General features: G+C 41.8%; 1 protein-coding gene across 1 annotated transcript in view; it reads left to right on the top strand.

Annotated features, from left to right (window-relative positions):
• TMEM131 (transmembrane protein 131) overlaps positions 1-13,951 on the top strand; it is a 489,982-nt gene that overhangs the window by 276,412 nt on the left and 199,619 nt on the right. The window contains exons 9-10 of the mRNA XM_030201383.1: positions 294-444; positions 549-605. Of these exons, the coding sequence (XP_030057243.1) occupies positions 294-444; positions 549-605 (208 nt within the window). The remainder of the gene's footprint in view (positions 1-293; positions 445-548; positions 606-13,951) is intronic.

Below are 13,951 nucleotides of genomic sequence, written 5' to 3'. Positions count from 1 at the left end.
ATGCTACCATTTCATTATCTCATAAATACAACCTAAGATTAGAACCTAGATGGTTCATTCTACATTTTTCTTTCTGATACACAGTCCATCCAAAGGAAATTGAGAAATATACTTTATAGCTTCTTATTGGAGAATGTATAGTTGCCATTTTTTCTGATGGTTGGCAATAAACATAGCAAGGCAGAGCAATGTTTCTGTTCCTGTACTTCTTAGTATTTGTCCTTCCTACTGTTGTGTTCTTATCTTCTAATTGGGGTGCTCTATTTTAAAATGCACTTGTCTTGTTCCTATAGGAAATTCCTCCCTATGAAACAAAAGGAGTAATGCGTGCCAGCTTTTCTTCACGAGAAGCAGACAATCATACAGCTTTCATTAGAATTAAAACTAACACCTCAGACAGTACTGAATTTATTGTACTACCTGTGGAGGTAGAAGTCACAACAGGTTTGTAGCTGCTGTTTTGTTTTGTTTTTGTTTTTGTTCATCTTAGTATACTCACATTGCAGTAGCCATGCTGAAAGTGAAATAAACTTTTCTCTTTTTTAAAGCCCCTGGAATTTATTCATCAACAGAAATGTTAGATTTTGGTACACTGCGAACACAAGGTAAGATGAGAATGTAAAGTTAACAGCATATAGCAAGTATCAGAGCTGGCTTTTCAGTTGATTAAATTATATGATCCATGTAAACATACATTTTAAAATAAATTAAGGTCTATTGCATCTTTTAGTTAGTGTTGCATTGTTCAGCTTTTCTCTGACTGATGCCACACATTTTCCTTTGTTTAAACTGGTCTAGCCAGTGTGATAAACAATGTGGTACAAGAGATTCTCCGAGGACAAGTAGGCCTATAATTCTCACAGATGGGTGACTGCCGGTCCAGAGCTCATAACAAGCTTAAAAATAGGACTTTTGAGCTCAAGGTGCGCTCCACCACACATGAGCGAGTGCCTTCCCACCTGCCGCAACAGCACGGGACCAACAGTTCTTTTTTCTGCGGTGAGGAGAGGATGCGTTCATTATCCACTTCTCACAGCTGGCTTGTCTTTCATCTTTTTCTGTCTTCCTTTTTCTTTTTTTAATACCTCTATCAGGATTTGCCTATTTTAGCCTCGTATATTGTTTAGATTATTTTTGCCTTCCTTCTAAGTTTTGTTTTACTGTGCTCGCTAGACCACGGTTGAGCCTGAGCTCCAATCGAGTTTTTCCTTTTTTTTTTTTTTTGGTGCTGTTCCCTTTGAGTCGTTCGATTTGGCCTCCGCTGTTTTTCCTTTCATGTCATTGAAGATTCCCAGTGGCTTCAAGCTCTGCACTTGGTGCAGCAGGACCATCTCTGGCAAGGACACCCATTCTTGTTGTCTGCAGTGTTTGAGGCTTGATCATATCCCTGCAAACTGTATTCTCTGTCATCGTATGAAGAAAACAGTTGGCCAGAGAGGCTCAGAGAAGATTTTGGGAGCCAGGTCTGAAGCCTCGACGGTGTCGGCATCTATGTTTTTGGCGTTGACATATCACCATTGGGTGCTGCGGTCCATATGGCTGCGAAACCTTTACACGCTGGAAGTGATTGATCAGCCTCAGTTGCCGCATCATTCCCTAGTGGTAGAATCTGCGCTCAAAAGGGCCAGGAGTTCTAGGGACTATGTTTCAGCGACCCCTGGCAGAGAAACTAGAACCCTGGATTCTTTTGGGCAGAAGATGTATCAGGCTTCCATGCTCATCTCCCATATCCATTCACAGGCTGAATCTGTTCGCCAGCTGGTCAAGCAGCAGAAGGTGTGTCATACGTTCTTGGCCAGGGGCACCTACAACACTTGATGTGGTCTCTAGGAAATCTGCCCAGAGTATGGCTGTGTATCTCTTACTTGGACCCAGCATTCCAGCAGAGATTGGCAGATGCCACGTGCTGAGGGGATAATCTTTTTGGAGAGAAGGTGGAGAAGGTCTCCGACCTCATCAAGAAGCACACTGATACTATCAAGTCTCTCTTCCGCTGGGTGCCTTCTGCACCTGCCTCCTTCTCTAGGAGTTTTTTAGCAAGTTGAAGAAGAGTACTTATTACTTGCAGAGGCGTAGGTACACCCCTCAGCAGGCTCAGCCCCAGTGTGCTTGTTCTTGTCAATAGCGTGTGCCCAAGACCCACACTGCTCCCCAATCAAAGCAGGGGCAAGCTTTTGACTGGCTCCAGCAGAGCATAGCTGCTGTAAAAATGACCATTCCGGATGACTTGCTAGTTGGGGGGAGGCTGAAGTTTTGCCAAGAAAGATGGCCCCTTGTAACCTCTGACCGGTGGGTTCTTCAAATAGTTCATCTCAGTTACACCCTACATTGACGTCAGAGACCATCAAATTGCCCACCAAGGGCACATCACTTTCACTCTCAGCACAAACAGATACTTGCAGAGGAACTCTCCACCCTTCTGAAGGCCCATGCAGTCAAACCCATTCCACCAGGGGAAGAAGGGAAGGGATTCTATTCTAAATACTTGTGCAAAAGAAAACAGTGGGATGTCTCCCATCCTAGATCTGAGGGGCCTGAAAATTCCTGGTCAAAGAAAAGTTCAGGATGGCTTCCCATTCTTTAGGAAAACGATTGGCTATGCTTTCTGGACTTAAAGGATGCTTATACTCGTATCCTAATACTTCCAGCTCACAGAAAATATCTTCAGTTTCAGCTGGGGACACATCACTTCCAGTATCGCATGTTGCCTTTTGACCTCTCGTCCGCTCCCAGCATTTTTACCAAGTGCCTTGCAGTAGTCGCAGCATTGCTATGCAGACTGGGAGTCCATGTGTACTCCCATCTTGATGAATGGCTGGTGAGGAGCATGTCGCTGGACGGTGTTCAGGAGTCCAATGCGGAGAACTGGTAGCTACTAGGGTTCATTTTAAGCTATCCCGTCCCATCTGTTCCCTGTCCAGTGATTGGAGTTCATTGGAGCCCTCCAAGACACTCAGTCGGCTTGGGCTTTCTTCCCATGTCACCATCACCACTCACATCTGAGTAGCTCGGCAGGTCACAGCCCGGCAGATGTTGAGGTTGTTGAGCCACATGACCTTTACTTGTTCATGTGACACACATAGCAAGTCTTAACATGAAAACTGCCCAATGGGACTGTAAGTTCCCAGTGGTGTCAGGCCACAGGGAACCTAGAGGATGTGATCAGAGTTCCGCCAGTGCTGGTTCAGTCTTTACTCTGGTGCATAATTCGATACAATTTGACTCTGGGACTACCATTCCAAATTCCACAGCCCATGAAAGTGCTAACGACGGATGCATCCTGCCTAGGTTGAGGAGCTCATTTAGACGGGCTTCACACTCAAGGTGCTTGGTCAGGCCAGTAAACAGATTTCCAAATCAACCTTCTGGAGTTCCGGGCGATCTGGAATGCTCTAAAGGCTTTCAGGGATTGGCTGAACAACCAGCTTGTACTAATTCTAACAGAACGTCAGGTTGCCATGTACTACACAAACAAGCAAGGGGGATGGGGCTCCGGATCAAGCCCTCTATGTCAGGAGGCTGTCCGGATGTGGAGTTGGGCACGCCAGCATGGGATGATCCTCAAGGCCACTTACCCTGCCTAGTCTGCTTGGCCGACAGACTGAGCAGGGTCATGCAACCACACAAATGGTCCCTCAGAATGGGCAGTGCCCGTGAGATCTTCCAAGTATGGGACACCCCCTCAGTGGATCTCTTTGCCACTCAGTCCCTCAGTTCTGTTCCAGGCTCCAAGCCTGGTGCGGGAGGTAATAGTGCTGGGGCCGCTTGATAACAGTGATCATAATATGATCGTATTTGATATTAGCTTTGACGTATACATAGGAAATCAAATACGTTAGCATTTAACTTTTAAAAAGGAAACTATGATAAAATGAGAAGAACGGTGAAAAAAAAAACTTAGAGGAGCGACTGCGAGGGTCAAAAATTTACATCAGGCATGGATGCTGTTCAAAAACACCATCCTGGAAGCCCAGGCCAAATATATTCGGTGTATTAAAACAGGACGACGACAGCCAAACGACAGCCGGCGTGGTTAAAAAGTGAGGCGAAGGAAGCTATTAGAACTAAAAGAAATCCTTCAGAAAATGGAAGAAGGAACTGACTGAAAATAATAAGAAACAGCATAAGGAATGTCAAGTCAAATGCAAAGCGCTGATAAGGAAGGCTAAGAGGGACTTCGAAAAAAGATTGCGTTTGAGGCAAAAACACACAGTAAAATATATTTTTAGGTATATTAAAAGCAGGAAGCTGGCAAAAAATCGGTTGGACTGCTAGATGACTGAGGAGTAAAAGAGATGATCAGGGAAGACAAAGCTGTAGCGGAGAGATTAAATCTTTGCTTCTGTCTTCACCAAGGAAGATTTGGGTGGGATACCGGTGCCGGAAATGGTATTCGAAGCTGACGAGTCGGAGAAACGTAATTCTCTGTAAACCAGGAGGATGTAATGAGGCAGTTCTACAAAATGAAGAGTAGCAAATCTCCTGGACTGGAAAGTATTCATCTCAGAGTACTGATAAAACTAAAAAATGAGCTTGTGGAAATATGTCATTTATCCTTAAAATCTAAATATGTTAGAAATTTGTAATTTATCCTTAAAATCGAGAGTGGTACCGGAAGATTGGAGGGTGGCCAATGTAATGCCGATTTTTAAAAAAGGTTCCAGAGGAGATCCGGGAAATTATAGACCAGTGAGTCTGATGTCTGTGATGAGCAAAATGGTAGAGACTATTATTAAGAACAAAATTACAGAGCATATTCAAAAGCATGGATTAATGAGACAAAGTCAACATGGATTTAGTGAAAGGAAATCTTGCCTCACCAATCTACTACATTTCTTTGAAGGGGTGAACAAACATGTGGGTAAAGGTGAGCCGGTTGATATTCGGGCTCATTTTCAAAGCACTTAGCCTCCCAAAGTTCCATAGAAACCTATGGAACTTAGCCTCCCAAAGTGCTTTGAAAATATGCATGATTGTGTATCTGGATTTTCAGAAGGCGTTTGACAAAGTATCTCATGAAAGACTCCAGAGGAAATTGGAGAGTCATGGGATAGGAGGTGGTAGTGTTCTATTATGGATTAAAAACTGGTTAAAAGATAGAAGACAGAGAGTAGAGTTAAATGGTCAGTATTCTCAATGGAGAAGGGTAGCTAGTGGGGTTCCCCGGGGGTCTGTGCTGGGATCTCTGCTTTTTAACATATTTATAAATGACCTAGAGATGGGAGTAACCAGTGAGGTAATTAAATTTGCTGATGACACAAAGTTATTAAAAATCATTAAATCGCAGGAGGATTGTAGAAATTTACAAGAGGACCTTACGAGCAAGTGCAAAGTGATACATGTGGGAAAGAGGAACCCGAATTATAGCTACGTCGTGCAAGATTCCACGTTAGGCGTCATGGATCAAGAAAGGGATCTAGGTGTCATCATTGATGATATGTTGAAACCTGCTCAATGTGCTGCTGCGGCTAAGAAAGCAAATAGAATGCTAGGTATTATTAGGAAAGGAATGGAAAACAAAAATGAGGATGTTATAATGCCTTTGTTTCGCTCTGTGGTGTGACCGCATCTTGAATATTGTGTTCAATTCTGGTCACCGCATCTCAAAAAAGATATAGTGGAATTAGAAAAGGTGCAGAGAAGGGCGACGAAAATGATAAAAGGGATGGGACGACTTCCCTATGAGGAAAGGCTAAAGTGGCTAGGGCTCCTCAGCTTGGAGAAAAGGCGGCTGAGGGGAGATATGATAGAGGTCTATAAAATGAGTGGAGTTGAACAAGTAGATGTGAAGCGTCTGTTTACGCTTTCCAAAAATACTAGGACTGGGGGGCATGCGATGAAGCTACAATGTAGTAAATTTAAAACGAATTGGAGAAAATCTTTTTTCACTCATCGTGTAATTAAACTCTGGAATTCGTTGCCAGAGAATGTGATAAAGGCGGTTAGCTTAGCGGAGTTTTAAAAAGGTTTGGATGGCTTCCTAAAGGAAAAATCCATAGACCGTTATTGAATGGACTTGGGGAAAATCCACTATTTCTGGGATAAGCAGTATAAAATGTTTTGTCCTTTTTTGGGATCTTGCCAGGTATATTGTGACCTGGATTGGCCACTCTTGGAAACAGGATACTGGGCTTGATGGACCTTTGGTCTTTCCCAGTATGGCAAGTCTTATGTACCTATGATAGACTATCGTTGAATGCCTTCCTCCTTCACTGGGAGACAGGATTTCTGTATATATATCCTCCCATTCCTCTTGTGGGGAAGACTTTGCTGAAAATCAAGCAAGACCGTGGGACCATGATCTTGATCACTTCCAACTGGCCCTGACAGATCCGGTGCCCTCCTCTTCTGGAGTTCTCTGAAGAACCTTGGAGATTGGAGTGTTTCCTGACTCATCATGCAGAATGAGGGATCTCTTCTGCATCCAAAACTCCGGTCTCTGGCCCTCACAGCCTGGATGTTGAGATCTTAGAATTTGCTTCCTTGCATCTTCCTCAGGGAGTCTACAGGGTCTTGCTGGCTTCCAGAAATGATTCCACTAAAATGTTTTACTCTTTCAAATGTAGAAGGTTTGCCGTCTGCTGTGAGGGCAAGGCCTTAGATCCTATTTCCTGCCCTACACAGAACCCTCCTTGAATAACTTCTGCACCTCTCCGAGTCTGGTCCCAAGACCAACTCCATAAGGATTCACCTCAGTGCAATTAGTGCTTATCAATGTGTAGAGGGTCTGTGAGCTTCAGGCCTTAGTGGTGGATGCATGTTATACAAAGTTTTATCATAACTGAGTAGTCTTCCGTATGTACCCTAAGTTTCTACCTAAGATTGTGTCAGAGTTCCAGCTGAACCAGTTGATTGTCTTGCCAACATTCTTCCCCTGACCTCATGCCCATCCTGGCGAAAGCACATTTCACAGCTTGGACTGCAAGTGAGCATTGGCCTTTTACATGGAACAGACTAGGCCCTACAAATAGTCCACCCAACATTTTGTTTCTTTTTATCCCAATAGAATGGAGGTCGCCATTGGGAAATGCACCATTTCCAATTGGCTGTCAGATTACATTTCTTTCACTTATGCCCAGGCTGGGCTGACTCTTGAGGGTTATGTCAGGGCTCACAATGTCAGAGCCATGGCTGCATAGGTAGCCCATCTGAGGTCAGCTTCTGTTGAAGAAATTTGCAAGGCTGCGACATAGTCTTCAGTCCACACATTCACATCTCATTACTGCCTTGAGCAGGATACCCGATGCAAACAGTCTGTTTGGACATACAGTTCTGCAGAATTTGTCTGGGGGTCTAGAGTCCTAGGCCTGTTTTATTCTGTTCCAGGCTGCACTCTCAGATTTTATATAATTTCAGATTAATTATTTATTTGCTCTCACTAGCTGTTGTTTTTGGTGAGCCTGGTTCCCATCTGCGAGAATTATAGGCCTGCTTGTCCTAGGAGAAAGCGAAGATACTTAACCTTTTACAGGTATTCTCCGAGGACATCAGGTCTTCTATTCTCACATATCCTCCCACCTCTCCTTGGCTCTCCTTGGAGTGTCTCCTTTTTATTATTCTTTATATTGTACTGCTGGTCCCACGCTCTCATGGCAGGTGGGAAGGCACTTGCTCATGCTTGGTGCAGCGTGCCTCGTCCTCAAGGACCTATTTTTAAGCTTGTTACAAGCTCCGATCTGGCAACACGACCCATGTTACCCATCTGTGAGAATATAAGTTCTGCTGTCCTCGGAGAATACCTGCTACAGGTAATACGTTCAAGAATAAGTTGTGAGACTTAAATCACGGTGGATGCCTTCTGAAAATTTGGATCCTGCGATCCTCATTTTTCAGAGAATTATTCTACAAGAATTAGAGAAACATGAAATTAGTTATGATTTCTCGAGCATGTGGTAATTTTCTGTTGAATTACATCAAGCCTTGATAGAACTGCTCCTTCTCATCCATTACTTCCCTCACCCGTAACTGTCTTGTCTGACTGTATTATTTAGATTGTAAGCTCTTTTGAGCAGGGACTGTCTCTTTGTGTCAGGTGTTCAGCGCTGCGTGCATCTGGTAGCGCTACACAAATGCTAATAATAATAATAGAGGAGCATATCTTGTGTCCCTCTGATGTTGTGCTCTTTATTAACTAGAACAGTAGAAATCTCCTGTGACACTTTCCAAGTTAGATCTGTTAAATTGCTGTTTTAAATCTTTTTCTTAGTTTAAAACCAAAAGCAGAGTTGAGGGTGAGCTTTTCCATGCATTTTTGAAATCTTGTAATGTTTGTTTCAATTTTGACATTTCAGTCTACAAAAGGATAAGGATTTCTATCAATTTTATTGAAACCAGAACTACAGATGTTGATTAGGTGCTGTGTTAATTTATTACATAAGTACATAAGTAATGCCACACTGGGAAAAGACTAAGGGTCCATCGAGCCCAGCATCCTATCCACAACAGCGGCCAATCCAGGCCAAGGGCACCTGGCAAGCTTCCCAAACGTACAAACATTCTATACATGTTATTCCTGGAAGTGTGGATTTTTCCCAAGTCCATTTAGTAGTGGTTTATGGACTTGTCCTTTAGGAAACCGTCTAACCCCCTTTTAAACTCTGCCAAGCTAACCGCCTTCACCACGTTCTCTGGCAACGAATTCCAGAGTTTAATTATGCGTTGGGTGAAGAAACATTTTCTCCGATTTGTTTTAAATTTACTACACTGTAGTTTCACCTCATGCCCCCTAGTCCTAGTATTTTTGGAAAGCGTGAACAGACGCTTCACATCCACCTGTTCCACTCGACTCATTATTTTATATATCTCTATCATGTCTCCCTCAGCCGTCTCTTCTCCAAGCTGTCATAGCAGATTGTTGCAAAGAAAGTACATTCTGACAGTTTATAGATTTGCAGTATTTTTGTAATAGATGAATAGCTAGACATAGCAAAAGTTAGCTATTTTTATGGTAAACAATTGTAACCATTTAAAATAGGTGTGAATATTTTCATTAGGATTTATTAAGATCCATTTCAGGGTATCTATTCTTTCTTCCTCTCTGACTTTTTTTCATTTCTCAGAGACTTTGTAATAAAAAAATCTATTGTTTAATAAGTGTTTGATTAGTTAATTACCATGAAGAAAACAGCAAAGGATTACTATTCAACTAGATTCCATAGTCTCAAGTATAATTATTTTTCAGAATTTCCTTATTTTCTTAGTTTTTCTACTATTTTTGTGTAAGCCAGGGTCTCAAAAAAACTGTGGGTCAGGACCCCAAATGGGGTCACAGAATCAGGGCTGCTCTCCCTTCCTCTGAACCTCCACTGTGATCTATGCCCACTGAATCACAGTAACCATCAGGCCTGTGATTCAGTGAATGTTTATAGGCCCTGCCGTCTCCTTTTGTGCAGGCTTTCCGTTGACTGGAAGGCCATGCAGAATATGCGCGTCTGCGAGTGCACACTGATGCACAGGTCCCTGTGTTTAATTCTGCTAATGTTTCCACCATTGCTGCTGTCTACATGCTTTGGATAAGTGGCAGGGAGGATGGAGGGAATGGAGTGGAGTAGAAGTTTGCTATTTTCTTTTCATCATTTGGGTACACTTAAACTACAGGCTTCAACATGGTCTGTTCCCAAAGGAAAATGGCAACATCCTACTTACCCCAATACCAAAAGATACCAAGAAAAAAAACAGACAATATCACCAACTACCGACCAGTAGTATCAATTCCACTGGTAGTCAAACTGATGGAAAGCATAGTAACCAAACAACTTACTGACTACATAAACAAATTCACAATACCACACGAATCACAATCAGGATTCCGCTCCAACCACATTACCGAAACAGTACTAATCACTCTACTAGCCAAATTCAAACAACAAATAGCAACAGGCAAAAGCATACTTATACAATTCGACATGTCTAGTGCGTTCGACATGGTAAACCACTATATATTACTAAGCATATTACTAAACATCCTAGAATACTTTGGGATTGGTGGAAGTGTACCAGCTGGATCAAGGGTTTCCTAACAACTAGAACATATCAAGTGAAATCAAACTTGAATATATCACCACCATGGAAAACAGACTGTGGAGTACCTCAAGGATCACCACTTTCACTGCTTCTTTTCAACCTAATGATGATCCCACTAGCCAAATCCTTATCCAATCAAGGCCTTAACCCTTTCATATATGCAGACGATGTCAAAATATACATCCCTTACAGTCATGACCTAACAGAAATCACCCAAGAAATCATACTCAGCTTGATCATCATGAACTCATGGGTGAACGCATTTCAACTAAAACTAAACACTGAAAAAACACACTGTCTAATCCTCTCATTCCAATTTAACACGAACAAACCCACCAACATAACCACCCGAGACTACACCCTCCCTATTTCAGATAGCCTGAAAATACTCGGAGTTACAGTCGACCGAAATCTAACACTAGAGAGCCAAGTGAAAGCTACAACAAAGAAAATGTTCCACTCTATGTGGAAACTCAAGAAAGTGAAACCATTCTTCCCGAGGGAAATATTTCGCAAATTAGAACTAAGCCACCTAGACTACTGCAATGAAATGTATGTGAGATGCAAAGAACAAATCATAAAGAAACTCCAAACTGCCCAAAACACAGCAGCCAGACTCATATATGGAAAACACAATACCATGATTCAATAATGAATTAAAACAAAATACAAACCAGGAAACTCGAACGTGCATGGAAAATACTGAAAGATGAACAATCACTCAATGCATGGAAACAATCACAAAGAAAATACAAATATGCAACAAGACAGACTTAAAAGATCCTACTACAAACCCAAAATAGGAGTGGATTATAAAGACTTGAAGAAATTATTCCAACTCGTAAACAAACTACTAGACACCACTCCAATCACCACAACCAACATGGAAACCCCATCCGCAGACAAACTTGCTAAATACTTCAACGATAAAATAACAAAATTACACAGCACACTTCCTCAGCACAACACCAACATTGAAAACTACATCGATAGCTTGAACCCAACCTTTGGAGAGTACCCAGCAGACCGTACTTGGACAAAACTTGCTCTCCTCACCATTGAAACAGTCACACAGGTGACCCATAGGTTCTCCAACACTCACTGCAAAGTGGACACCTGTCCCAGCCAAGTATTTATTTATACATTTATACCCCACGTTTTTCTCCACAGTTTTGCAGGCTCAAAGTGGCTTACAATGCACACTACCAAACGCCGTGAAAACAACATATGACCACCTAAACTTCCGGAAACTACTAAAATCTTACCTGTTCAAAAAGGCATACCCGAACGACCCAACTTAAATGCCTCAACTCTGCAACACAACAAAACCAAAGCTCGTTTGGACATAAACTACCTCTTCCTCCTTATGATTCCTAAATCTGTCTGTCACGCACGAACTTTACCACAGCCTTGCTCTGTATTTGTTCATGCAGATATTGGCGATCGCCTCTACGGTACTATGTAAGCCACATTCAGCCTGCAAATAGGTGGGAAAATGTGGGATACAAGTGTTACAAATAAAATAATTGCTGAAGTGGGGTCATATTGAATAAAGATTTGAGAAGCAATAAGAGCATAATAGCTATACTGGATCAGACCAATGGTCCATCGAGTCTGGTATTCTGTTTCCAACAGTAGCCAGTGCAAGTCACAAGTGCTTGACAGAAACCCAGGTAGTAGTAACATTCCATTCTACCAACCCCAGGGCAAGCAGTGGCTTCCCCATGTCTCTCTCAGTGGTAGACAGGAATTTGTCCAAATGTTTTTTTAAACCCAGATATGCTAACCACTGTAATCACATCCTCTGGCAACAAGTTCCAGAACTCAACTATTCATTGAGTGAAAAAATATTTCCTCCTATTTGTTTTAAAAGTATTTCTATGTAGCTTCATTGAATATCCTTTAATCTTTGCACTTTTTGAAAGAGTAAAAAGTCAATTCACTTTTACCCATTCTACACCACTCAAGATTTTATAGACCTCTATAATACCCTGCCCGCGGCTGTCTCTTTTCCAAGCTGAAGAGCCCTAACCTCTTTTAGCCTTTCCTCATATGAGAGGAGTTCCATCCCCTTAATCATTTTGGTCGCTCTTCTTTGATACTTTTCTAATTCTGCTATATCTTTTTTGAGTTGACGACTAGAATTGAACGCAATACTCAAGGTGAGGTTGTACCATGGAGCAATAAAGGCATTATAGTATTCTTGGCCTTATTTAATATCTCTTTCCTAATAATTCATAGCACTCCGTTTGCTTTTTTGGCTGCCATTGCACACTGGGCAGGCGATTTAAACATATTGTCTTCAATGACACCTATATCTTTCTCGTGGGTGCTGACTCCCAAGATAGACCCTAGCATTGGTTAACTGTGATTTGGATTATTCTTCCCAATGTGTATTACTTTGCATTTATCTACATTAAAATTCATCTGTCATTTGGATGCCCAGTCTTCTAATTTCCTAAGGTCTTTCTGCAATTTTTCACAACCTGTCTTTTAACAACTTTGAATAGTTTTGTGTCATCTGTAAATGTAATCACCTCACTTGTCGTTCTGATTTCCAGATTATTTATAATGGCATAAGGCCATTACATTTCTGAATTCCTGACCACTTTCCTGTCCCAGGTTTCATCCTTTTCTCCACCATCATTCAGAAAGCAGCACTATTAATATTCTGTGTTATAGTTATGGCTGCATCTGCCTAACTACATGAAGCCTGGTAGCAACGTGTGATGATGAGCCTGCATCTTCAACTGCAACATGCTATGTCCAGAGCCAACTAAAACCACAAGAAGAAACACTGCAGACAAGACTCATTGCTAGTGTCTTTCAACCTCTCTGCTATTCAATCAGATATTTGTGAAAAATGCTTATTTTATGTGCGATCTTGATAATCACAGGGAGCAGAGAGAGCACCCCCTGTTTTTTTTCCCATTTTAAGTATGCGTGCCATTGCACTTTTTTTTTTTTTTTTTAGTTACATTTGTAACCCGCGCTTTCCCACTTATGGCAGGCTCAATGCGGCTTACATACACAAGTACTTGGAGAGTTGATCAACTTCAGGCTCCATCCTGTGTATCAGGCAAGAAAAGCTTCAGTTTAGCAAAGCACGTGTGAATCCCATCCTGTTTTCTAAGGAGCATACAGTTGGAAATAAACACTGTGGCTGGAGAGAGGCAGATATTCGCTTTCTCAAATTTTTGCCATTTACTTCAAAATTGTAGGGTTCATGCCCCATATTTGAAACAAGGAAAATTGAGAAGTGTGGGCACTAAATTATTATTATTTATTGCATTTGTATCCCACATTTTCCCACCTCTTTGCAGGCTCAATGTGGCTTACAATACATCATGAATAGTGGAAATACATGAGAAGTAAACATTTAGTATTATAGGAGTAACTTGGGTAACATGATAATGCTAAAACAAGGTATTAGTATAACAAGCAGATATTGTAGGACAATTCTGGATATAAGTGTGAGGGGTTCACATTTGTTGGTCTTTGTGGTATATCTTGTTAAAGAGATGGGTCTTCAGTAGTTTGCGGAAGTTAGTTAATTCATAGATCGTTTTTAAGTTGCGTGGCAGCGTGTTCCAGAATTGTGTGCTCAAGTAGGAAAAGGTGGACGCATGCGTTAGTTTGTATTTTAGAACTTTGCAATTGGGGAAATGAAGATTAAGGAATGTGCGGGATGATTTTTTAGCATTCCTGGGTGGTAGGTCTATCAGGTCTGACATGTAGGCTGGGGCATCTCCGTGGATGATTTTGTGAACTAGAGTACATATTTTGAACGTGATGCGTTCTTTAAGAGGGAGCCAGTGTAGCTTTTCTCGTGGGGGTGTAGCACTTTCATATTTTGTCTTGCCGATTATGAGTCTAGCTGCCGTGTTCTGAGCTGTCTGAAGTTTCATGATTATTTGTTTTTTGCAGC

The sequence above is a fragment of the Microcaecilia unicolor genome, chromosome 4 (genome assembly GCF_901765095.1).
Source record: "Microcaecilia unicolor chromosome 4, aMicUni1.1, whole genome shotgun sequence".
NCBI lineage: Eukaryota > Metazoa > Chordata > Amphibia > Gymnophiona > Siphonopidae > Microcaecilia > Microcaecilia unicolor.
Note: the sequence above shows the minus strand (reverse complement) of the source record. Positions and strands in the feature narration are given on the sequence as shown.